Consider the following 27,970-nt stretch of genomic DNA (forward strand, 5'->3'; position numbering starts at 1 on the left):
TACAAGAATGGAAACTCACTAAAAATGAATGAACGGATATTCATCTTAGATTTTGTATTTTCATTTTAATGATTCAGTAATCTAACCCTGTGTGACTACTTTGAAATATTATTTATGACAAAATTTGATCAAATTTTAATGTTGCTTCGACATTTTCCGATAGATTATCTTGAAAGGATTTTTGAAATTTGACAAAAACAAAACAAAATAACAAAAAAAAAAAAAAAAAGAAAAAAAAAATAAGCAAGCAAGCAAGCAAAATTGTTTTGGTCCGGTATTAAAACGTTTACCGTTTCTTTTTTTTTTCGTTTGCGTGGAATTCGTTGGTCATCTGTGTGTAATCTGTCCCTCGTGAGAATACTCAACGCGGCAAATTTTTTAGCGTCGAAATATAACCAACAAGAAAATATAAGCAAACTTTTCAATGTGTCCAAACGTAAATATGTTATGTTAGTGGTGTGAAGGCCTTTAACGATGAGCTTCTCTAGCGATGAAGTCAACTTTTTAGTCTACCGCTATCTTCAAGAATCCGGTACGATTAATAACAGCGTTTGCTAACCTCTCTAACGTAACTAACCCCTTAACAATTAAGCATTTTATTTTTAATTATAACAAATATTATTTTTTTGTCATAATTTATCTCATAGAAACATTGTTTCAATATACATTTCATTTATATAATTAACATATTCCTATATTTGTATTAATATTAACATAAACATTATGTATATACAATGATACTTTGTTCTTAACAACTTGTTACAATTGTAATACAAATATGTTTTTTTTTTAATTTTCAATTTTAGTTTAGAGGTTAGGTAACCTCTAAGAGGTAGGACACCTTAACAAATATGCATTTTATTTTTATTTATAACAAACATTAGTTTTTTCATAATTTTGTCAAGGAAACATTGTTTCAATATACAATTCATTTATATAGTTAAAATATTCCTATGTTTTTGTTTATATTCACATAAACATTATATAAACAATGATATTTTGTTTTTAACAACTTGTTACAGTTATAATACAAATATGTTTTTTTTTTTATTTTCAATTTTAAGTTAGAGGTTAGGTAACCTCTAAGAGGTAGCACACCTTAACAAATATGCATTTTAATTTTATTTATAACAAACATTAGTTTTTTCATAATTTTGTCAAGGAAACATTGTTTCAATATAATTCATTTATATAATGAACATATTCCTATATTTTTGTTTATATTGACATAAACATTATGCAAACAATGATTGTATTAAAATTATAATACAAATATGTATTATTTCAATTGTAGGTTTCGTGCATTCTGCATATACTTTTGGTATAGAATCCCATATAGCGCAGAGTAACATTAATGGTGCCCTGGTACCACCAGCAGCTCTTTTATCTATTTTACAAAAGGGATTACAGTATACGGAGGCAGAAATTTCAATTGGTGAAGACGGAACGGAACAAAGGATGGTCGAGTCGTTGTCTCTCATCGATGCAGTCATGCCAGATATTGTTGCATCCAGACAGAATCAGATCAATCAACAGAAACAACAGATAAAAACCGAAGTTCAAGATACTAATGGAGAAGAAGGTTGTATAATTGTTACTTTAATTTCAATTCAAATTCATTTTTTATAATAAATATGATAGATGATAATGCCTGTACTACACCCTGGTCTACAGATGTATCTCATTTTTGTAGATCTCTTTATTTTTCAGGCAGATTAACAGGCTGCTTGGTTTATTAGATATTTTCTAATTAAATTCTATCAATCCAATCTATTTTTCTATAGATTAAGTTATCTTATTTGTTATTTTCATTAATAATCAATAAGATACTTAAACGTTCTGGAAATTTAGATTGTATTGCTTGACTTTAATTGTTTTATACAAAATATCTATTTAACAGGAGCATACATAAACATAAAACATGTACACACAAAGTTTCTCCCATTGCATTAAAAAAAAAATAGATGAATTTCAATGATCCATGAAATATTGGAACATCTATTTGAACCTATATTTATAGTGGTGACATCAAATGATGGTGTAGGAACAACCGAACGAGGTGCTGATAGAAATGAAATGGAAGTGGACGAACAACAGCAAGGTACAGGGACCGGTGCTAACGCTAGTGCTGTTGAAATACCAGCTAGCAAGGCTACCAAGTTACGAGGGCACGAGTCTGAAGTTTTTATATGCGCTTGGAATCCTACGACCGATCTTTTGGCATCTGGTTCTGGGGACAGCACTGCTCGTATTTGGGACATGTCTGACAATTCTCAGGCTCCTAATCAATTGGTTCTTCGTCATTGCATTCAGAAAGGTGGAACTGAAGTACCAAGTAACAAGGATGTTACTTCATTAGATTGGAAGGTATTTCATACTAAATTACTTATATTTCTTCAATAGTTACAGATATGATATTATTTGAATTGTTTTTCAGTGCGATGGTACGTTGTTAGCAACTGGAAGTTACGATGGTTATGCACGCATTTGGACAACAGATGGAAGATTGGCTTCTACTCTGGGTCAACACAAAGGTCCCATTTTTGCATTGAAGTGGAACAAACGTGGAAATTACATTTTAAGTGCTGGTGTTGATAAAACAACTATTATTTGGGATGCCGAAAGTGGACAATGTACTCAACAGTTCAGTTTTCATTGTGCACCCGCATTGGATGTCGATTGGCAAACTAATACATCATTTGCTAGTTGTTCTACAGATCAATGCATTCATGTATGCAGATTGAATGTAGATAAACCTATTAAGAGCTTCCAAGGTCATACGGTAAGTATTATTCAGTAAGATCTTACACAATTTCTATGAGATAATATATCTTGTATAATGAAATTCTTTTCAGAATGAAGTAAATGCTATTAAATGGGATCCCCAAGGTAATCTATTGGCTAGTTGTTCGGACGATATGAGTTTGAAGATATGGTCTATGAAACAAGATACCTGGGTACACGATCTTCAAGCTCATAGTAAAGAAATCTATACTATCAAGTGGTCACCGACTGGTCCAGGAACCCATAATCCAAATATGAACTTGACACTTGCTAGTGCATCATTTGATTCGACTGTAAGATTATGGGACGTAGAAAGAGGAGCTTGTATACATACGCTCACTAAACATACCGAGCCAGTATACAGTGTTGCATTTAGTCCAGATGGCAAGTTCCTTGCTAGTGGAAGTTTTGACAAATGTGTTCATATTTGGTCAACTCAGGTAAAGTCCTCTTACGCATTCATTCAAGTTCATTTAATCATTCTAACAAAACACATTCTAATGTGTTTGTTTCATTTCTTTACAGAGTGGATTATTAGTTCACAGTTACAAAGGTACCGGTGGAATATTTGAAGTATGTTGGAATAGCCGAGGTGATAAAGTTGGTGCTTCAGCATCAGATGGCAGCGTATTTGTTCTTGATCTTCGTAAACTGTGATCACGAACAACATAATATTTATGTTATTAATTATTTCCAATTCGTCATTTTCAATACGCTCTTTTGCGTTACCACCCCACCCTCCAAAACACCCCCACCCCCTCAATTCTTCTTCTACCGTATTTTCACATATTTTCATTATTTCTACACACATTTTTTTTTTATTTTTTTTTTATTTTTTACATAAGATTTAATTATTATTGCGTAATAACATGAAAACTACATTTATTTCATTGACAATTAATTGTTAAACAAAAAAAGAAGATTATTATTTGGGTGACACGTTTATTTTCTATGATGAATATGAAAGCTCATGTTGTGTAGAAAAAAACAATAAAAATAAGATCTCTAATGATGATGATGATGATGATAATGACGATGACGATGATGATGATGATGATGATGATGATGATGATGATATCAGTTAAATGTATTTTTTAACTATAAATTCATAATTGTCTTAAAACAGACGTTCATTTTGGAGATTACCAAGGAAGAAATGTAATGTACATTAATAATATTTTCAACGATAATACACCGTGTACAGAATCAAACAAGTGATTTATTAAACAGTTTATATTTACAGATTAAAAGCTAACAATAAAAAAAAAAAAAAGAAAAAAATTAATAAAACAAAAACAAAAAAAACAAATGTAATTGTTCGCTAACAACAATTGTTTAAATAAACAATTGTTCGCTAGTAAATTCAAAAAGAGTGTACTTTATATAATGTAATAACTGTATGATGGCGATACTAAATATTATTATTATTATTATTATTATTATTATTATTATAATAATGACAAGATAAGAACAAAGAGAAAATAGAAACACAAAAAGACAAAGAGTAAAACACAAGAATGCGAAAAGATTAAAAAAAAAAAAGAATAAGAAAAAAAAAACAGAATATAATAAACTTTTATAAGGAATGATACGTTGGTATATTATTGTTATTATCTTTCCAAAAAAAAAAAAAAAAAAAAACTATGGGTTTCTCCACAAATGATATATGATTTCATTTAATTTTAATATAATATTCTCAGGATATACGTGGTTGTACATTAAATAAAATTTATTATCACGTTTAAAATCACCACATCGTACAACTTATATTAAACTTTGATATATATATAGCATATATATATATTCAGTCTACTGATACAGTAATATATGTATATATGTATATATATATATATATGTATTTTAGAAACGTATCGACGATAGACGACTTATCTGATGAATTCAAATAATAACGGGATATCTTTTTAAAATGATCATTTCAATTAACAATTAAATATACACAACATTTTCAATTACATTCGGTAAATAAATTTTAGTCAAAATGATAAAAAGATATATATATATATATATATTTATATATTGCACGTATATGTTTAACCTTTGCTTACCACACCCGGGTCTAAAGGACTCGGGTGAGAAAAATTGTTATAAAAAAAGAAACTATTGCATAGATTTACTTCAACATTTTTTTTGAAACTTTTTTAATACTTACTTTAAAACACTATATAGGTTTTATAGCTTTAAATTAAATTTAAATATGTTGAAAAAATTACTAAAGTTAAGTAGTACAATTGATGAGAAAAATGACTCAAGTTGCAAATAAAAAAAGGTCTGGGTACTTTGGAACCAAGTGTGGTAAGCAAAGGTTAATTACAAGTTTTACACTTTTAATTCAACTTGCTTGCAAATCATTTATTTATAAAATTACATTCAAATTCTTTCATCTGGTACAATGTAAAAAGTTGTCTTACACTCTTTTTGTTAATCAAATTCAATCTAATCTTTCTATAAACTTAGATAAAATGGTCATTCTATTTGTATAAAATTTATGTTAAAAAAAGAATAATTAAATCAAATGTTAATTGAATAATAATTTTTATAATTACACGTTAATTTATTTGTTAATTGATTTGCAAACGTTTGAATTATGAAATAGTGTAACACCTGTATATAATATTACACCGTTTGTTGTTGTTGTTGTTGTTGTCTAATTTCTTTTCATAGATAAGTATAATAATATACAAATTGTTGAAAGAAAACAAATGTGTAATTATCGCAAAAACAGGTAAGTTTTCTTAATTTTTAAACATCGATCTTATACAACAGGACATTAGCCAGAAAGCGTTGAAATTGTATTTTTGTTGCTTTTCATTTTGGGCCTTATGACGAAAGTATTATTTCATTCGAAAGAGAGAGAGAGAGATAGATAGATAGATAGTAGATAGAGATAGATGGATAGATAGATAAAATAAAAGATTCACCTTTTCTTGTTCTTCTTCTATAATTCAAACAAATTGCAAAGATAACATTGCAAAATAAAATGAAATAAAAGATAAAAACAGATTAAAACAACACACGAATGTGGGGGTTTAATTAAATCTTTAATGAGAATTATACATATATGTATATATATATTTTATTTATTTTATTAATTGATTAAAAGTTAATTGCAACTATAAATGATCGAAGAAGAAGAATATAATTGGCTATCAATTCGATGTATCACTAAAATTCAAGGTACACAATTGTTTCTAAAATTCTAATTAGGATTTTAGGTACACCATTGATTTTGTGTGTGAGCTGATTTTTATTTCTTTTTTTTTTTTTTTATTTAATTGTTCTATTTGTTTAACTAATGTTAAATATATATATATATATATATATATTTTTCTATAATATTATAATCTAATAATAGAATAAATATCTTTTTTCTTTCATAGAATTTGTTTCTTCTTCGTTTTTGATTTCATTTTTTTCTCTTCTCTTTCTCTTTCTTTTCGAGGAGTATTGTTTGTTTATAATTATTTGTAGTTTTTTTTTTTTTTTTTATTTAAATATAAGATATATATATATATATAGATCATTCTCTCTCATTTAATCTCATAGCATTGCGCATTAAATTACATCCTTTTTGCCAAAGTTATTTTATTATTCTTTTAATACAGATTTCAAAATGGACGTAAAAGAAGAAGAAGAAGAAGAAGAAGAAGAAGAAGAAGAAGAAGAAGAAAAATAATACAAAAGTTTTTACTTTTTTTTTTTAAAGTTTACCTAACCATGAGAGATCATCATCAAACCTAAACTCAAATTATTTTACGATAATTAATATAAATATTATACAAATAGATACAAATAAATAAATAATATGATACATTGTTTATTAAAATGGGCTAAAAGTTGATGAAGAAATTCTATTTTAATAGATTCTAAACTTAACTAACTAATTAAACAAAAAAAATTGTCAATACTAAGCGTAATTTGAAATCAATTTAACGACAACGAAACATTGAAACATGTTCGATGAGTTTATCATAATAAATGAAAAAAAAAACACTGTATAAAATTTCTATAAAGAAAAATATTAGTTCGATTAAAGTTTGACTAACGTAAGAAATTCTTGACATTAAAAAATTGATCAAATTAAATTCCTAAATTTTGAAAACAACGAAACATTGAAACATGTTCGCTGAGTTTATCATAGTAAATAAAAAAAAAACACTGTATAAAATCTCTATAAAGAAAAATATTAGTTCGATTAAAGTTTGATTAACATAAGAAACTTTTGACATTGAAAATTGATCAAATTAAATTCTTAAGTTTTGAAAATAACGAAAATGAAATGACGTTGTGTGTTTCGTTTAGCATAGAATAAGAAATAAATTAAATTAAAACATAACAATCTAGCTTATATATATATGTGTTATCTAAAAGATAATAATAATAATAATAATAATAATGAAACGATAATTAAATAAACTAATTAAATATAATTAATTAATAATAAATCACAAAGTATAATACTGTTTAGTTCAGACGACAAAATTCAGAAGATTTTCGTTTTTCAAATGAAACGACGAGTCGTCCTACAAAAAAAAAAAAAAAAAGATTGACTTTGCTATTATACAGTTAAATTACAGTATACTGTAATTGGTGATATTTTTTATAAGGTGCATTCTTTTTTCCATTCTTCATTCTTTTTTTTTTTTTTTTTCATTTTTCCTATTTTCATCTATTGCAAACGCTGATCATCAATAAATAGCTGATTATATTTTAGAACCTGAGAAACGCACGAGACGGATAAATGTGATTGGTAAAAGCTTGCTTTTTTTTTTTTTTTTTTCTTTTTTCCTATAAGAAGAAGATTTTTTTTTTTTTAATAACAGGAACGAGAATGGGGGGAAATAATGCGGCGGCTCATTAAAATTTTGTAAAAGCGAGAAAATGCCAAAAGTGTTCCTACAACTCCGATAGATTTTTTGTTTTGTCCTCTTCAATTGATTTTTTTCACGTTATGGTTAAACTACCAGATGAGTTCGTTGCTTGCTACCTGTGAATATAAACAAAATTATCAATTATTTAACAATCAATTTAAAAAAAAAAACAAACAAAAAAAAACAAGAAGAATAAATTGAAATTATTATCACATCTCAAATCTCCTTATTGACAATTGATTTACGTTTGAAAATATATTTAAACAATATATACATACTTTATTATTATTATTATTATTATTATTAACCCTTTAATATCCTTTAATTTAAGTGACAATTCGAGGGGCGTTGATACGGCGCCTGGCAGATTTAAGTGATAACTCGAATGGCGCTGATACGGCGCTCAAATCATTTCAAAGTCTTATCTTACTCAATTTGCTTATTTACGTATATGTGATATAATATTTCTTTAAACATATATTTCAAGATAATACTTGAAGGGTTGAAAAGGGACTGTGATCTACTGTAATTTTGAATTTAGCCACCAGATAGCGTATTCAAGTGCTACAGATCTCAATAATGTAAACTGTTTTCGAAATTGAGCTTGATTGAATTGAGCAATATGTTGTTTCGTTTCCATTTGTTATTAATAATCATATTATAAAATAAATTGATTACTTTAAAATAAAAAGAAACTAATTGAATAAAAAACAACAAACAACAAACCCTGCGTTCTTGATCACTATGACGATCACCAACGCCGATCGTTCCACTTTCACCAATCCAATCGTAGATATTTTCCAAATTACGTGGATGAGAAGAAGAAGAAGAAGATGATGATGATAATGATGATGATGAATAATCATCATAAACTGGTAATGATCTTTTACCAATTTTATCAAGCATTAATCTATTAGCATCAATTTGTCGTTGATCTTGCATAGCTTTCCTACGTGCTAATTCCAATAATATTCTTTCTCTAAGAACATCGAGATTGTTTACGATCGACAACGAACCAATTCTTTTCGTTCTGAGTATCGTTGTTGGGCCAGGATCGTTGCTGGAATCGTACATTTCTCTCTGCAATTAAAATCATAAAAAAAAAACAAAAGGTCATCTCAATAATTATTATAATAATATTTTAAACCTATCGATACTTTTACTGTTTTACTGTCAATAATTGTTAATGATCAAATGAATTTATTTCTTAAGAAACCTCAGTTTTTTGTCCTTACTTGTCAATTTTTTTTTTATATCTATTCATCAAAAACATTATTTTTTTATTTACTTATATTTATTTTACAAACGTAATTTCGTCATTCGATTTCACCTGGTAGGTTTATCATTGACACGTTCAGCGCCACGTCAGTCATCGATGACTGACACTAGACTTGCAGTTAAGGCCACGTCAGTCATCCGTGACTGACATTAGACTTTTCGTTTAAGCCACGTCAGTCACTAATGACTGACAACGTACAACATGATGTATCTAACCGGCGCACGTGGCCTGACGGGAACGACTTTCTTGAGAATGAGTGTGGCCTGACGGAGACTTCCTTGAAAATGGGCGTGGCGCTCAACGTGTTAATAAAAAAAAATAAAATAAAATGAAAAAAGATTGTATTTCAATTTGGAAAAAAAAAATAAAATAATTTGTCACACAAGTAAATTAACCTTCTCGCTAAATTTTATTTTTTCTTTCTCTCCAAGATGTTCTTTCTTTCTTTCTTTCTTTCTTTCTTTCGTTTTCTTCCTACCCCCATCATCCTCCATTTCTTTTTTTATTTTTTTTTCTTTCAATCATGATAATGGCTCACCTTTTATGAGACCTTTCTCATTTGTAGAGAAAACCTTTTTTTTCTTCTCTCTCGCATAGCTCGTATGAGAAATGATATTGTTTTCCTTCTTTTCCTTTTCTTTTTTTTTTTCATCCCTTTTACGAGCACTTTATTTTGACTTGCCGAAAAAGAAAAGACGAAAAGGGGGAGAAATAAAAAAAAAAAACCAAAAAAAAGACAAACAGAAAAACCAAAAGGTGAATAGTAGTAGTAGGTGAGATAAAATGAACTATAAGACACAAAAAAGGAAGAAGAAATAAATGAAAATGAAAGAAAAGGATTAATTTTTTTCCACTTACCGATCGAGTAATTTTTCTAAAATTAATATAACCTCTCATTCTCTTTTATTATTATTATTATTTTTTTTTCCTTATCAAAAGTTAAACTACAGTGGACAATTTTGATTAACTTTTAAATCAATCCAATTTTTCGTTGTTGCTTAATTGTTTATAATTTAAATTACAAAACTCTGACGATGAACTTTTTTTTAAATACGCGTCCATTTTTTTGATTATCTTCTTCACATGTTTTATTTACAGACATATTTGTTTTATTTTTCTTTTCATCTCAAGAGGAATGATAGATACAAGGAATGTGAGTTTAAAAACAACAATTTGAAAGAAAATATTTGACGCAGTTTTCCTTTTTATAACCTCAAAAACACTCGCGTGCTTTAAATTTTACTTCCTCAACATTTTTTTATTTTTATTTTATCGTCGTGCCTCTTATCTCAACGTAAGGAAAGAAATTGTTGAAATAATTCATATCAATATTGTCTTTTTCCTTTTTGTTTATAATATTAAAACATATTTCAAAAATTCGTTGCATCGCGTTCCATCCTATATTTCAAATTTGTTTTTAATGAGGGGGAAGGGGTAGGTAAACCACCATTTTAACGTTCAATAGAATTGTCATTTTCAATTGAAACGAATTTATCACATTATGCCATTATTGAAAATGAGAGATCTGTAGATAAATACTAAACTTTATAATATTGTTCATAAGTAAACTATTATTTGCATTCACTGATGCAATACATTTAAATCAAAGTGAAAAGTTAAAAGATAAAAGATGAATTGGGCTTGTCGATTGGTCGTTGTCCATTAACACAATTCATAATGTAAACTAACTAACTTACACTATGTTTTATTATAAAGCGAATAATAATATATAGAAATTTATCTACAAACTATATATATATATATATGAATTTAAAATATATAAATAGACTTGTCATTGTATTTAAGTTTGTTAAATGTTAGGACAGCTATATTCTTATCGATTATTTTTCTATAAATACTTAAATAATCACAAATTTGTATCCATTATCTTATCAATGTTTACATATGCAATATTTTTTTATATATTTTTATCTTATCTCATTATATTATTAAATTATTTAACTTTAAATTATTTTACTACCCTTTTTCTCTATTCCATATATATACATTACATGTCACGTTGTTTGTCCGCAATGAACTCTTAAACTACTCAACCGATTTTAATAAAATTTTGCATACTGAATGCAGTTTCATCCAACTTGAAAGATAGGATTGTTTATATATATATTTATTCATTTGTAACAAGTTGAGCGCCATATGAATACTTAGGGAAAATTTTCGTCAGGCCACAGGTGTTACTTTGTATTGAAAAAATAGTTGATTGTCAGTCATCTATGACTGACATGGCGCTCAACGTGATTATTTTTTTTATTAAACATACCTCCAATTCTGGCATTTGTTGATTAATGAGCCATAATACTTCAGGAAGATCACCGTTTTCCTTTTGAATATGTCCAACTGGTGCACAATGCGTCATTGTAATCAATGCCGATGTTACTAGGATGATAGTTATCGAGATCATCCTTGATAGAAATTAATTCAAAATAATTAATTTATTGGACAAATTTATCTAGAAACAAAAGAAACATAATAATTTAATTTAATTATATTTTTACAAATTTATATTTCAATCTAACACACACACACACACACACACACATAAGAACAAAATAGATTCATTGTGAGAATCAGAGTGTGGGCGAATTATTTCGTATTTTTTATTATTTTTCTTTTTTTTGTTTTGTTTATTTTAAAAGTTATTTTTCAAAGTTCAAAACTTATCAAACATTTCAATCATTTCAATTCGTAAATCATCTTTGAAATTATTTAATTAATTCATTTATTTATTTGTTCATTTATTTTCACCTGTACCGTTTGTTCATTTTACTATTTTTGGATTTTAAATTCTTTTTTGTTTTGTTTTGTTTCCTTTTTCAAAGTTAAAAAACCCACATTCCCTCACACTTGTCCTCTTTCAAATGGACTAATCATTTAATCGATAGTACGAGTATAGTCTTTATAGTTCTTTTAATTGCTATACCACAGTCATTCATTTTTTTTTTTTTTTTTTTTTTTTAGATCTGTCCTTTGTTTGTAATCATAATTAGTAGCGGCAAAAAAAAAAAAGAAAAAAAGGAAATGATTACAAATGAGAGAAGAAGGAATGCTTTTCCAAATTAAATGGCAGACTGCTGGCTGCTGTGCAAAGATATCAAATAAATAATAGCAACGTATAGTTCCTCTTATTTTTTTATTTATATTTTTTTTTACATTTTTCTATCCCTTTGTTTTTTCCTAGTCTGACCCCCTTTTGATTTTAATTTTTTTTTAGATAAGAAATTATTACAAAATACTATGATGTCCAATACTATGATGTGACACCACGTTGGTGCCATTGGGAAATTAATTCTTTAACACGTTGAACGCCACGGATATTCTTACGGAAATTTTCGTCAGGCCACACGTGGCAAAACAAATAGCTGAGTTGTTGAACGTCAGTCACAGGTGCCTGACATGGCCTATATGTGAAGTTAAATGTCAGTCACAGGTGCTTGCCATGGCCTATATGTGAAGTTAAATGTCAGTCACAGGTGCCTGACATGGCCTATATGTGAAGTTAAATGTCAGTCACACATGACTGACGTGGCCTAAATGTGAAGTTAAATGTCAGTCACATATGACTGACGTGGCATGAACGTGAACTTTAGTGTCAGTCACATATGACTGACGTGGCATGAACGTGAACTTTAGTGTCAGTCACATATGACTGACGTGACCCAAGCGTGTAATTTACTGTCAGTCACTTATGACTGACGTGGCCTGGGCATAAAGAAGTTTATCGTCAGTCACCAATGACTGACGTGACATTTAACGTGTTAAAAAAAAATTAAACAAAAATAAATTCTTAAAAAAAAAAAAATAAAAGAAAAGTATTCGTCCCTTTCGTCCCTTATCAAATGTCCAGAAAACCCTTCTCACTTCTAGCCCCTTAAAAAAAAAAAAACTCCATCACATTCTTATCTTTCATATTACGACTGATATAATCGAACAATCGATAGTCCATTATCGAGAAAAGCCTTTCATCTCGAGGTCGTAGTCAATGAAATGTTACGAAGATCAACGTTGATTTAATTCTTTTTTTTTCTTCGATTAAATGTTATTTTAGTCTTTCTCTCTCTTTTTTTCTCTTCTTCTTCTTTTTATTGAACTTTTTTTTTTTTTTTAAATCGAGTTCGATAATCGAAATGATGAATCATGTCAGAGACTGCATATATATATATATACACAGTATAATTTATTCTTACAATTTAGTATTGTAATTGACAACAACTTTGTGACATTTGTAATTTTGTGATAACAAACCACACAACAATTTTTACAATCGAATGAACCCATCTGATAATAAAATTGATAACAAATTGACACTTCGATTAAGAGATTCTGATGTTCTTTTATTATTATTATTATTTTTTTAAATATTTATTTCATGTTTTACATATTACAATTAAAATTACAATTAAAAAAAAAAAGAAAAAAACAAACAAAAAAAAAGATGACATTTTATTATTTTGATTTTGATTTTACTTACACGTTTTCAATGTACTCGATAAAAATTCTGTGATTGGTGTTTTGTTTGTTTGTTTGTTTGTTTTATTATTATTTTCTTTGTTTTTTTTTTCGTTTACAAACGTTCATTTAATTAATTAACATTTTAAAGCTACATAATTAGATTATTATAATTTATTAATTAATAATAATAATAATAATAATAATTCGTATTGTAAGATTATTCGAAGGAAGGAAGAAGAAGATGTGTCTCCGTTGAGATTTCGAAATGAACTAATCGGACTTTGCTGGAGGTCTTCTTATAGGAAACATTTATTTCTAATGGAAAATTGATGTCTCAACTATCACACGCGTGTTATGAAAAGATAAGGAAAATTGTATAATCATCGTTTTAATAACGTTTATCATCGATTTATCTAACTATTGCAATTGTAAACGAACAATTTTCGTTATTCAAATTCCCACGGATTTTGCAATTCTAAATCAAAAAAGAAGACACACACACACACACACAAAAAAAAGCATAAACAATTACATATCATTTGACTTCTTCTAATCAAAATATAAATCATTTATTTATGCATATTACAATTTATCAATGCATTTCTATTCTCTCTCATAGAAAAAGATTTGTAATTATTCATGTATGTTATGTATGTGGGAATAAACAATAGTGTGTGATGATTTTGTTTATTATCAATTTTGTCAAAGTTTAAACGAAATTCGTTTTCTATATGCAAATATCTCAAATATACTTTTTTTTACAGAAAGATAATAAATGTCATTTGAGTCAATGAAATTCTTAGTAGAAATGCCTTTTAATGGATTCTCATGGATTCTCGTAGATTATGGAAATGAACTCTCTCAAATCGATTATTATACCTAACCAATTTCATTCGTACTTAAGATTATTTCAAATATTATAATTTAATGTCTCATACGGTGTGAGACAACAGAATGCAAAGGGTTAAAATATATATATCCCTTCATTTTTCTCTGTATTTTTTTTTTCAAGACAAAAGGTTAAGTTATTATTGAGATAACATTAAGTTGAGTGTAGCCAGAAGATAACAACGGTGTTCCACAACCGGAAATTTATTTTCACCATAATAGCAACGGAAATGAGCTGCTAACCATCACCTCATACGTGAAATTGCTGTTAATATCATTTGTAATGTTTGATTTAATTGAATTTCATTGTTATTAATTATTATTATTATTATTATATATTTTATTAATCGTTCATTTAATTATACGATATTGATCTTAACATTTAAAATAATAAATAAACAAATATATATATATATATTTCAAGATGAATCACATATTGGAAAATGATGTTACAAATTTCAATTCTCCATTCTCTATTCTCAAATGTTAAATTTGCTGAATTTTTATTAACATTTAAAATAATAATTAAAAAAAAAATATATATATATTTTTCCAGATGAATCATATTGATAAATGATTTTACAAATTTCAATTCTCAATTCTCAATTCTCAATTCTCAATGTTTAAATTGCATTGTAAATTCTATTAGAAACATTTCTAAAAGATGACGTTTTCTATTACAATGTTTATTAATATTTCGCGTTAAAAAAAAAAGTCAATAAAAAGATTTGATAAATCGATCGATCGATCGATCGTGTTACGAATGCCACGTGCTAAACCATAGCAGTAGATTAATCGTCGTCGAGTCAGACGCCAAACGTTGGTGTCAACGTTTTTAAATACACCTACCGGATTCTGTTTTATTTTTTTTTCTTCGTTTTATTTTTCAGTCATCAGTACTTTTCCAACCTTTTTTCCTTTTATTTATAACTGGTGATTTAAAATTGTTTCACGAAGTAAATAACCGTAAGATGATAAGAAACCAACGAATGATTCTAAATATATCTAAAAAAAAAACCTTTATAGTTTTTTGGGGGGCGGGGGGATTTTCTTTCGAAAGAAAAATTCGAATTTAATTCACCATAAGTAAACTAGATTTGTGCAAAATTAATAATTTAAATGTTAATTAAAAAAAAAAAAGACATTGAATGTTTTGAAATGATTTATAAAACCTTTTTATTCTTTTTTTCAATTTTCTTTCGAAAGAAACAATTCGATTTTTAATTCAACATAAGCACAGTTAGATTTGATTTGGAAAACAAAAATATTAATTTATATATGTGTGCGTTTATCGTGACAAAGATTAATGCAATTTTTGATAAAAGTGTCTTGCAAAAACTGAATATTGTAACAAATGAACTTGAAAAGTTTCAATTTAGAGATGAGAATGAAGAGTTCAGAGTTGAGAGGGTGGAATTGGATTAGTTGTTGAATAAAAGGTATAAGGGTGGTAGGAAATACTTTGAAGATCTCTTTCCCCCTTTTTTTTTTGTTTTATCTCAGAATTTGTTGATTCCCCCATGGAATTTCGATGATATCGGCAAACAAACTCAACGACTCGTAATAATCTTTTTAGGCTTCTTATATGTCAACTCGATTTTTACGATATACTTATGTCTAACAAAGTATTATTGTCAATGATAATACGCGGATAAGGGCCGAAGGGTGTGTGTCTCTGTGTGTGTTTTTTTTTCTTTCTATCGGATAAATTGTTTTTCTTTTTTTTTTTTTTTTCATTGTCAACGAATTCTCGAATACGACGACGACATTTTCATTGTACATTTTGGTCTGTTTTCTATTTTATTTTATTTTATTTTATTTTATTTGATCATACTTCGGGCTATATTTTTCTTACGTTCAATAATTTTTATCAATTGGAGCATGAACTAATAAAAAAAAAAAAAAAAAAAAAAAAATAAAAAGACAAAGAAACATGAAACATAGAAAAAAATGAATAATAATGTAATGAATAAATAAATGAATAGAATAAATAATAAATAAAGATTTTCTATAATAGATTGTAATTTGATTTTATTTTGCAAGGAAAAAAAAAAGAAGAGATGACTGTCAAGTTGAAAAGAAATGAAATTTTCATTTATACGAAAGAAAAAAATAAATAATAAAAAAAAAAATGCGACAAGATATCAAATCGGATTTAAACGTTGATCCCCACGTTTTAACTCTTCGAGGAGTGCGTGTGTTATCGCATATAAAAGAGAAAGAGAGAGAGAGAGAGAAAGTGTGAGGGATGATAATAGAAGAAGGAAGAGGAAGAAAATGAAATCTTTTCACCCTCCGTTAGCATTTTTATATGCATGCTCAATGACTTTTTTCTTTTTTCCACCCCCATGCTTCACGCGTGAAACAATAAATTTGGTAAGCTTTGTATGAACGCTCTTTTTAAACTTTAAACCGATAAATATTATTTATAAACTAGACATTTGAGAAATTACAAAAATTATTATTATTATTATTATTATTATTATTATTATTATTATTATTATTATTATAATAAGTTTGAACTGTCAAATAAGGAAAAAAAATATTTGGTACAATTTTTTTAAGGCATTTCTTATGACGAATTATTAAATATTATTAAATATTTATTATAAAATTAATTTTATTAAATAATAATTATATAAAATTAAATTATTATATTAAATATTAAATAAAATTAAAAAAATTAAAATTATTAAATAATTTATTTAAAAAAAAAAACAAAAAAAACAAAAAACCTAATGTTTCAAAACTAAAGTTATTTTATGCAGAAGGAATTTTGTGTCTGAATTGTAAAAAAAAAAAAAAAAGAAATCAATTGAACAATAAATAAATGGTCATTTTGAAATTAAATAAACATTTACAAAATCATATGATTGGTTGCTTACAAAAAAAAAAAAAAAAAAGAAAACAAAAGTAATTCCCCATTTAAAGTTAAGCAACAACATTTGCTGTAGCAAATATAACCAAGTTGTATACAGAAAAAACGTGTTACAGTTTTATTTTATTATTATAATCTAATATGATTTTTATTCGTTCATTATTTTGTTGTTTTTGTTGTTGCTTTTTTTTTCTTCTTCTTCAACATTATTTAAAAACATTAGAATTGAATTTGAATGACGTGACAGTCATAGTAAGAACCTTAGTCGTCTCTAACGGTTCAATGTAGCGTACCAAGAGCTTTTACATAAAAATGGTGTACTTTTATTCATATTCAAGATGAGCAATGTGCGAATAGAACTCGTGCACTTGTTGGATTCTCCTCGTTTTCCATTCGAAATGACGCAAACGATATCTTTCGATATATAAACGTCAATCTTATGCATTTATTTCAACATCAACAACAACCGACACAAACAAACCTGACAATACTCTGCAGGGTTCAGTTTCGTTTTATTCTCGATGGGTGGATTCTCCTTCAGAAAATAATAGAATAACTTTTCGATTTGAAAATTTTGCATATTCTAATTGTTCATCTTATCTTATCTTATCTTATCTTATCTTCAAATTATTTCAATGTTTTCTAAAATTGTTTTGCAAACTAAATTACGAATGTATTCATTTTGGATACGTAAAATTACACAAATGAATCAAATGAAAAAGCACCACCCAATGCTATTAATAAAAGCTACGATTTAATATTAAATTTCAAATTTAACATATTATTTAAATTATTACATACAATTTTACTGTAATGTTATCTTTAATAAGGAATTTAAAATGAATGCAATTTTTCGAATAAAAAACATGCTAAACGTAATTTATAATCAAATCGTACGTAAGAAAATTATTTACATTACACACAAGGACACATTTAAAAATGGTTTTTTTTTCTACCTTGCTTTTTTTTTTATGAATTTTGATTAGAAAGTTTAGAACTGAACTCATATTTAACAAGACCGATCCTACTTTAATTTTCAATCTTTCAAGATTTAATTTTCACCGCGTTATTTGACGCCCTCTTTCGTTGTACGTTTTCATTAACAGCACGTGACTTTATTTCATTGAAATACTTAAATAAAGAAAGAATAGTCTTGTTTTAAGCAATTTTTTTATTTTAAAAATAATTTATTCATTTGATTTTATTTCCTACAAATTTTTCCTAACATAAATTGATGATAATAATATTTTACACCTTTTTTTCTTTTACCGATGTTTACATTTCAAATTTAGCGATGAAAAAAGAAAAAAAGGGGTGATAACTGGATAAGGGTAGAATATCTTTCACGGTATATATATATGCATATATTTTTTTCTCTCTTCTTTTACTGGCGTTGCTGGTTCGAACGTTTAAAAAAAAAAAAAACCAGGTCACTTGCGTAGCTTCGCATTAGTGCATCACGACCTCCACCACTATCCTTTTTATATTACCACTACTACTACACAACTACTATTTACTAGTACATTATTACTATCACGTTTCTTCCGAAATCATGCATCGCAGAGAAATTCTATCAGAGACGAGGGTAGCTGTTGATGTTATTATACTTGCAAAAGAGTACAATTTCTAATCATATCAATCTATCTCTTTCGTTACACTCTTCTGAACTTTAAGTTACAACACAACTTATCTAAGAATAGATAAAAGATACACATATACATAGAATTAAATTAAAATATAACAAAAACAAACATTTCGTCATACGATTACGTTTTAACACGTTGAGGGTTACCCTCATTTTTAAGAGGAAATACCCGTCAGGCCACGCGTGCAGCTTAGATGTATCATGTTATATGCTGTCAGTCATTAATGACTGACGTGGCCTAAACTGCAAGTCTAATGTCAGTCACCGATGACTGACGTGGCGTTCAACCTTTTCAATTACGAAATGAAACGAAACCTATATTATGTGCATGAATGAATTATGAAAAACTCTTTTCTATATATATAAACTATTATTAAACTGGCATTAGGAAGTGGAAAGTTCATTGCCACAAATATCAAATCCCGCCAGTGTTTTCGTCCATGAGCTTGACCCATTCTATTCAAGGTTCTCGTAGCCTATTTCTTTAAAATCCCGAAATAATATTGTCCTCTCATCTACGTCTCGGTCTATCCAGTGGTTTTTATTTCCATTCGGTATACCGACCAATATTTTATGTCAGTCATCGGTGGATGACACGTTCAACTATCTTTTCAATACAAAGTAACACCCGTGGCCTGACAGGAATTTCCCTTAAAAAATTCGCGTGACGTTCAACGTGTTAATGAAAAATCAATTTTATAATTACGCGTTATAAAATTGCTTAAGATCATCTTATTGTTTTTTTTCTTTTGGGTTGGTTTTTCTTTTCTATACATTAATGTGTTACGTGATCCAGCCATTAATGATCGTATAACGTCTCAATACACGTAAATAGATACGTTAGACGAATATATTTACGTGTATCAACGTTTCTGTAGCAGCATTTCAATGACATTCTCTTGCGTATTCAACTCGTTTCTAGTAAAATTACACACACGATACACACTATACATACTTACATACATACGTGAATGTAAAATATTCTTCTTATTTGAGATGCATTTTTTATTCGTATAATAAAATTAAATATAATACAAATAAAATACCACAACAAAAGATAAAGGATAAAAGATAAAAAAGAAAAGAGATGGAAGGATTTAAAAAATAAAAAAAAATAAAAAAATAAAAAATACAATTGTATTAAAAGAAGGATACAAATTGATTGACAGATGTATGATGTTAAACAATAATCGAATGGGGGAGAATGGGAAATACGTTTATGGTGATTTTTGTTCATTCGATAGACCGGAAACACACATACACGCACATATACACAATTCCAGATTTCCGTTTATCTCCAAACTACTGAATTTTTTCCCTTACTATTTACAAGTGTTACCCCATGCATATATATATATTTTTTTTTTATAGAAAAAAAAAAGAGTGATATATTCTTTTCATAGTTTTTCACACGAGTTGTTAGAGAAAAAACTCCGACAATTTTACGTTCCATTGGATCCATACAAAATTTATATATTCCAAAAAAAAGAAAAGAAAAAGAAAAAAAAAGAAAGAAGATGAGATGAAAGTGAACAAATGTGGAGGATGATGATCAGACTATCTTCGATTTCAAATTGGTCTTATTGAAATAGATTATTATTTCATTAAATTCTTATTCGTTTGATAATTAAATTATGTTACACATTGTATTATTAATATTCATGGAAAATGCCATTTAACGTAGACGGGTTTGACCACTACCACCACCACCACCAACAACCAACTGGGAATATTTAAATCCAATTAAAAATCGTACTAAACGTGTTAATATTTAATCGTTACGGGGTAAATGCATACACTTTCATGAATATTTGTACGACTTATGATAGTATACGTTACAAGTGTGATGATGATGATGATTATGATAATAAATTGATTACAGTAATACAGTATACAGTAGAGTGTTTGATATTTATCCCAGAATATTATTAAAAGGATCTGGAATAATTAACTCGATGCTTTTGCTTTGCCATTTCTATGGTTATAACTGCTTGCTTGTTTCTCTGACATATTATTATGCACCATTCGAAGATGTCATCGTTATTATTATTATTATTATTATTATTATTATTATTATTATTGCCAGATGGGAGAGAACATGTGATTTTAATTACAGAAATAAATTTATATATATATATTTTATTCTTTTAAAATTAATTTTTTTATTCAATGAATTTAAGATAAAATAAAAAAAAAAAATGAATGAATGTATTATTAACGTTGAGCCAAAAAAAAAAAAGAAAAATAAAACAACAAAATTGTTTTCAAATAAATTGATCCACGTGGAAAGTTACGAGTGAGTTATTTTTTTTTTTTTTATCAAGCCTGATAAATTATTTTATTATTTAGTAGGTCAAAACAAAAAAAAAAAGAAAGAAAATAAAAGGGTTAATAACAAAGTATAATCGTAGCTGCAGTATACCGTTGAAAATCTCCGAGGAGGTACGCACGGTTGAACACACACCTTTGAAAGCTAAGGAAACGTGTGCCCGTCAACAGGTTCTGTTCTTTATGTGCTTAGTTCGATCCTTTGAGAGTCCGACGAATCGAACCTTCAATGAATCGTACGCGATGATAGTTTATATCGGTCAACTCTTATAAAACTCGATCAAATACTCAATTTTAAATGAATTTTTCTTTTTTTTTTATTTTGGTTTAAATTTAAATTTAAATCAAATTTTTCTAATTATTGTTGCAATTATTTGCATGAGTTTTATTACATTGTTTTTATTTTATTTTTTTTTATTAATGATTCAAAAATCAATACTAAATTTTAAATCAATTTCTTTGTCTTTCTTTGGTTTAAATTTAAATCAAATGTTTCTAATTATTGTTACAATTATTGTTGCAAAGATTTACTCGTTGTTTTTTATTTTTATTTTTATTTTATTTGTCATCAAGTGAATTCTAAAATGTTATTAAAATTATTTCAATTAATAATAATTAGATTTTTATTTGCATATTTTCTACATACGACAGAATTTGAATTTACGTTAAGAATTAGCATAATGACAACAAACATAATTTATAGTCTCTACTTCATTTTTTTTCTTTTCATTCATAGGGAGTGACGTTAAGAATTCTTACTACCCTTGTAAAAGGAAAATTCTTTTTTGCTTTTTTTTCTTCTTCTTCCCTTGGCAGATAAAACATCTAACCTCCTAACCAACGAGATAAAAGTTTATCGCTTGTCTTAAGACAAAATGTTAAAAAAACTAGCTTCGCTCGCAACGTTCACAAATCTGACCAACAACTCAGAAATCACACACCTTTTTCTCGTTAACATTTTTTACAACCTCCCCCATCTTTGTTATTTTCCAATTCACATGCTCATTTATCTTTAGTATTTTCTCGTTTTATTTGATTTCTTTTTTCCCACCACCACCCCCCATATTACGATTAATTTTAATTTCTTTTTCTTTTTTTTTTCACGAGAAATTTAGCTGTCACTAAGGGACATTTTTTAGTGGGTATTTCATTTAGTTTAATAAATGGTAACAAGTAACACTTTTTAACGTGTCATCTAAAAGATTAATAAATAATAATTAATTAATAATACAAATAATTCTACGATTCGATATAATTAAATGTTTTTCAAGATTTTCGTATATATATAAAATTCATGAATTTCTTTTTCCTACGTGCAGTTTTTCTTTTTTTTTTTTTTTCACTTGTTGGAATGAATTTGATGATATATAACACGTCACCGAAATGAAATTCAATTGATACTAATAAAATAATAGAACTTGTCAACGTAGAGATCTGTTGTCATGTACAATTTGTTAATCAACATGTGTTAGAATAAAAAATATCGTAGGAAAATGTTTGATAGTAGTCGAAAGTTTAAACGAACGTAATAAAATCCTGTTTAAAATTTAATTAAAAATTTCGAATGTTCGGGTAAAAAAAAAAAAAAGTGTCGACAGATTTACTACGATTCGAGAGTATCGATTTCAAACTTAAATACATACACACACACACACGCACGCATACATACGTAATATGTATCTACAGGTGCGAAAATTGATGACTAAATTAATTTAGGAGAACAAAAAATAATATTTGCTAGTTCGTTAATAAGTAAAAACAATAAAAATAAATAATAAAAGATTGAAAAATATTGGGGGGGGGGGCAACAGATGTGTGCAGATTACACACATGGTAGAAGTGAAACTTTCAAAGAAAATCAAGCTTCGAAATAATTGAATTGTAATACAGTGCCATCTATTGAAAGAATCTTACAGAACCTAGATAACCTCTAAATCAAAATCTTTAAATTAGTAATAAAAAATGATGATAAAAATTGTGCTATATGCTAAGTTAAATAAAAATCACGTGAAATACAAGCAAATTTCATTAAGATAAGTTGAGTAATTTCGAAATTATTAGTAGACAAACATATTGTGACACTGAATTTTTATTTATAGAATTTTATTAATTAATTATTTTTGTTTCATCGGTTTCCCGTTCTTCCGTTTCACGATTTTCAAATCACCCTGATTCTAAAGAAATTTTCACTTCAATACAAATTTCTGGATATACACACGTACGACACACGTAAAAAAAAAAAAAAATAAAAATCACTTGACAAACTACAATATATAGAAAAAAAAAAAGAAAAATGGATTTAGAGTAACGCGTGTTCTTTCTGTCCTCCCGTCGAAGTCTTTCTTTATCGGGATCATGGTCGTGTTGGTATGATGAGACGAAATGTTACGTCTGGGTTGCGTGAAAAGAGAAAAACATAAACGTGTTCGTGAAAGATGTACGACGTCTGATAGAGATTTCAGTTAATTTCTGGCGCCACAGTTTACCAATACGATAACATTTTCCATCACTATCTTTCTTTCGCTAATTATACTACTACTACTATTACGTTACTCTCTCTCTCTCTCTTGTCATTCCATTTCTTTTTTAATTGTTAAATGCTAATTTTACATTTTATCATCATTTTATCACCAGCATACACGGATTCTTTTTCTGTCTCTCCTTGCATCGTAAGACATATTTTGGTATCAACCAAGGTCATTCACAGACACCACGTGGGAAAAAAATAAAATTCTTATATACACGACGTTCATAGGTTTCCTCTGATTGATGATCAATTAACATATTAGGTACAAGGTTAATCTCAAGTTTACAATATTCTTGTCTATACAATTTCAAAATAATCGCGTCGAATAATCAAAAACAATTACGTTGCTTGGAACTTAAATAGTGACAACTACTTGTCACTGTTAAATTGTGACAACATTCACAACCGATAGAAAAGAGTTACATGTTTGCACCTGTTACTGATCCTTCAAAGTAGTCATCAGTATTGTGTAGAACCCGTTAGCAGAGTTCTGTTTTGTTGATGGTGCAAATGGAGCGATCTACTGCCATGTCGAATCTCTGGAACAGTTCTGAAACAAGTGCCACGATGAGGTTCCTCATGAATTTATTGTAACACTGGATGAGACATGGTAGTAGACCGGTTCCATTTACACCATCAACAGAACAGGCTCTGCTAATGGTATACTACACCTTCCACATAATTGGCAATGGGTTCTACACAACGCTAGTGACCACTTTGAGAGACAATAACAGGTGCAAACATGTAACTCTTTTGTATCGGTTGTGAATAAATAGTTGCCACTATTTATGTTCCAACCTACGTACATATTCATAAGAATGATTAAATTTAATATGTCTCTTTGACGTTTGCACGAAATGAATGAAATAAATATTTATCGAATAGGCACAATTTCTCTAAACTTATTAATGTGTAGAAGCTTCAAAAAAAAGTAAATCATAATAATCTATAGGAAAAAGTATGAGATAAAAAGAGAGGATGACGATACTTGAAAGATAAAGAAAAAGATTTGGAATTAAAAGGAACGTAGTAGTAAAAAGGTAAAAAGATTCATTTCGTGAGAGAAAGATGCTACCACGATGAGATTTTAAAGAGAGAGAGAGAGAGAGAGAGAGAAATAGGAATTGAAATTAAAAGACGAAGAAAGCTATAGTGAGAAAGAGTGAAAGAAAATGAGTATGAATGAGAGAGAGAGAGAGACACAATGGGAACATAAGAGAAAGAGAGAAAGTAACAGAGATTATGAGAGGGAGGAAAAGTATATAAGTGTGAGAGAGAAAGAGAGAGAGAGAAAATGTAATAGTGAAACTAAAATACTAGTAGATGAATAACCAACAATAAGTTTGATTTTGTTACAACCAACTACTTGCATAATAGTTAAGTATAGGCTCATTGTGAAAGGTGGAACAATCGTTCCTGGTGTCTGCTTATCTTTGACAGATTCGTTCCCGCCTTTGACGATAGAAAATCGATCGACAAACACTCCAAACTTTCTCTCGAAATAGAAAAGGAGGAGGAAGAAAAGGAAGAGTAGTTTCTATTCTAAAACGTCGATGATGATCGTTCATTACAACCAACATAATAATACATATACATATATATATATATATATATATATATATCCAATTGACATTCGAGTTGAGTTTTTGAAATCTTCAAACAAATCACACGTTTTTAATTTTCATCTTCATACTCATTTTTTTTTCTTCTACCTTTTTTCCTTGCAAATAATTGTTTCCGTCCAATCTTTCATTTTATTTTCTTCTTTATTCTCATCTAACTTTTATCATTTTCTTCAAAATTGAAATCGAATATGTGAGATTTTATTTACTAATTTTCTTTTTTTTTGTTATTAATTTGTAAGCGATTAAATGTGCCCATAATTATGAAAGTGATCTAATAAGTCATGTATCTCTTGTTTCGAGATATTTGAAGTTTTATATTTGAACACCATATGAATTCTATATAATATTGAAATAACAAACATTATCAAACATTATCTAACGATTCATTTTTGACAATATCGTTTTCAAATGAAATTAAATTGATTTCATTTATAATAATGTAGTGCGTAATAACTGATAAACTAATTTTTTTTTTTTTTTGTAATTTTCACTTAGACCACTTTCATAATTATAGGCACAAATGTGAGAATGTATTGGATTGTTCGAAAAAGTAATTTGATAAATTAAACCTCTCATTCGATCTCACGTGTTGTTATTTCCTAGTTTTGTATCAACTAGATACCTTTATTGGTGTCAAGAAAAAAAAGACCAAAATGACTTTACGAACAACCCAATAAAATTTCGATGAAAAGTTGTCGTGAAACCGTCACCTGATTTAAAACAAAGAGAGAGAGAGAGAGATAGAGAGAACGTATAACAAGGATCGTGAGATAAATCTTAGTGAGATGTATAGAATATGTAAAAGGGATAAACAAAAAAGAAATAAAGAGACAACAAAAAAGGGAGAGAGAAAGGTTCAATATATATAATACTTCCATAGGGAGTCATAATCTTGAGTAGAAAAATCCCCACAAATCCAAATCCAATTGGTTTAGGACGATACATGAATGATAAACGTTTTTCTCTTTCTTTATCTTATCACCACCCACACACTTTTACTCTGTTAACCTAATTAGCATTTTTTTTTGGTCGAACATTTTTTTAATGTTTCAATTAAAAATTATTTAGCCAGTAAACCCTGTGATTTAATCAACGAGTAATTAGGGTTGTAATGGGATAGAAAAAATGTAAATTAATTGTTTTTTTTGTGTGTGTGTAGGTTGTTGGTTGTTGACGATGATGATAATGATGATGAACAATCCTGATGACGACATTAAACTTTAAAGTTTCTAAAACGATATGATTTTCATGGGCACACTGTAAAGAAACCTGCGGGTTTCTGATATAATTCACGATGCTTTAGGGTTAATGTCACCGTTATTAATGCGCTTATGTGAGATGACAACACACTCATTAACTCTAACTGATTTTAATTTAATATTCTTGTTTGTTTGTTTGTTTTATTTTTTTTACTCAAGTAAGAAAAAGAAAATCAAAATATGAGAGAAAGAGAAAGACAATACCATTGAGAATCTAATTTTGTTATCAAAAAGTGTGTTACGTCAAACGAATAAACGAATTTTATGGTTAATCCCCCCATCGCATGCATAATCGACCAAAAGAGGGATGAAAGTTTAATGGGACAGAGGATAATTAGATACATGAATTTGTTCACGTTGTCACATTGATTAAAATACAATTATTTTGAGAATTCGAGATACAAAACTGAGATTAGAAATTTGTGAATCGTTCTTATTCAATTCTAATAGTAAACAACAATTTTCATTGAATCGTATTAAAACAATTCGATATTTGTGAAAACGCACGTGTTTGTATTTTCAATTGTAATGGAATTTACTTGAAGGTACTGAAAAATAATATTAACATTTGGATGTATTTGAAAATAAATTTAAAAATTAAATAAATAATACTACAACTTGTTCACGAATATTGAACATAAAGGAGGATAAGAAGAATAGGATGAAGATGGACACTTTTTTTTTACTCACTTGTCGATGAACGTCCGTCCAATTCCCTTTTTTAACTTTCCACGTGAAAGTGAAAGGAAAACCTTCTTCCTCTCTTTTCTTTCCTTTGTAATAGCTTTCAGAATAGACCGAAGGAAGAACCAGATTTTCCAGATATTTCAATTCAAAAAGGATTTCCTCAATCCCAATATACTTTCAAATCCTTTCTTCTTCTTCTACTTCTTCTTTTTATTTAACTTCTTTGATCAACTCTGACACGTCTTTCGCGTACTCCACTTCGAACTTTACAGTTCGAAACGGGACAACGAATTAAATGTATTACCGAAAATTGTAAGTGTTGACTGTCTGTCTGTCCGTTTGTCTGTCTGTTCAGATGACTAAAATAGAAAAAATAATTGTGACCAAAATAAAATGAAAAATTCGTATATTCAATTTATCTTCTTCTTCTTCGAATTTTGTCAAAGATTATAAAGTATAAGGGGGTTGAAAAAGGGGGCAGCTTTAACAGGTGGCACGTCGCCCGGAGTTCCTCACCGTTCGGAGTACTAACGACGTGTAACGTCCACGGCCCTGGGGGAGAGCTTTTATAGTCGGGGAAACTCGAGTTGACGCGACACAGCTCTCCTCACTCTCTTTCTCTCCCCTCTCTCTCTCTCTCTCTTTAGAACGCCTATCTTTCGATACACGCCTCGACTATTCCCTCTGTCATTCCCTCTAGTAGGACCTCCC

At 28.2% G+C, this 27,970-nt stretch overlaps 2 protein-coding genes across 5 annotated transcripts; one reads left to right on the forward strand and one right to left on the reverse strand.

Annotated features, from left to right (window-relative positions):
• Positions 1-100: 100 nt before the first annotated feature.
• Positions 101-6,463, forward strand: LOC107069542 (F-box-like/WD repeat-containing protein TBL1XR1). 3 transcript variants are annotated; one of them, XM_015326948.2, is made up of 6 exons: positions 101-532; positions 1,295-1,582; positions 2,045-2,367; positions 2,438-2,782; positions 2,856-3,224; positions 3,310-6,463. In XM_015326948.2, exons 1-6 carry the CDS (start codon positions 475-477, stop codon positions 3,439-3,441), a joined length of 1,515 nt encoding a protein of 504 aa, XP_015182434.1. In that variant the 5' UTR covers positions 101-474; the 3' UTR covers positions 3,442-6,463. The 3 variants fall into 3 exon arrangements, with proteins under 3 accessions (XP_015182434.1, XP_015182433.1, XP_089032841.1); XM_015326947.2 differs by having other exon boundaries at positions 115-532; positions 2,021-2,367; XM_089176715.1 differs by lacking the exon at positions 101-532 and adding an exon at positions 554-568 and having other exon boundaries at positions 2,021-2,367.
• Dh44 (corticotropin-releasing diuretic hormone 44) lies at positions 6,047-27,802 on the reverse strand. 2 transcript variants are annotated; one of them, XM_089176720.1, is made up of 4 exons: positions 27,263-27,802; positions 11,234-11,375; positions 8,400-8,753; positions 6,047-7,789 (listed from the first exon to the last, which is right to left on the reverse strand). In XM_089176720.1, exons 2-4 carry the CDS (start codon positions 11,372-11,374, stop codon positions 7,763-7,765), a joined length of 522 nt encoding a protein of 173 aa, XP_089032846.1. In that variant the 5' UTR covers position 11,375; positions 27,263-27,802; the 3' UTR covers positions 6,047-7,762. The 2 variants fall into 2 exon arrangements, with proteins under 2 accessions (XP_089032846.1, XP_015182431.2); XM_015326945.2 differs by having other exon boundaries at positions 11,234-11,422.
• Between the last annotated feature and the right edge of the window lie 168 nt (positions 27,803-27,970).

This window comes from Polistes dominula, unplaced genomic scaffold (genome assembly GCF_049000335.1).
Source record: "Polistes dominula isolate Pdom_NZ unplaced genomic scaffold, Pdom_raw_medaka contig_80, whole genome shotgun sequence".
NCBI classification, from domain to species: domain Eukaryota; kingdom Metazoa; phylum Arthropoda; class Insecta; order Hymenoptera; family Vespidae; genus Polistes; species Polistes dominula.

Excerpts from the sequence above, each read along its gene's own strand:
- LOC107069542 (XM_015326947.2), top strand. The coding sequence starts at position 475 with ATGAGCTTCTCTAGCGATGAAGTCAACTTTTTAGTCTACCGCTATCTT. Across the intron at positions 2,368-2,437 it reads TTACTTCATTAGATTGGAAG|TGCGATGGTACGTTGTTAGC; the intron begins GTATTTCATACT and ends ATTGTTTTTCAG. Across the intron at positions 3,225-3,309 it reads TTCATATTTGGTCAACTCAG|AGTGGATTATTAGTTCACAG; the intron begins GTAAAGTCCTCT and ends ATTTCTTTACAG.
- Dh44 (XM_089176720.1), bottom strand. The coding sequence starts at position 11,374 with ATGATCTCGATAACTATCATCCTAGTAACATCGGCATTGATTACAATG. Across the intron at positions 8,754-11,233 it reads AACAAATGCCAGAATTGGAG|AGAGAAATGTACGATTCCAG; the intron begins GTATGTTTAATA and ends TTTTAATTGCAG. Across the intron at positions 7,790-8,399 it reads ATAGTGATCAAGAACGCAGG|GTAGCAAGCAACGAACTCAT; the intron begins GTTTGTTGTTTG and ends TTATATTCACAG.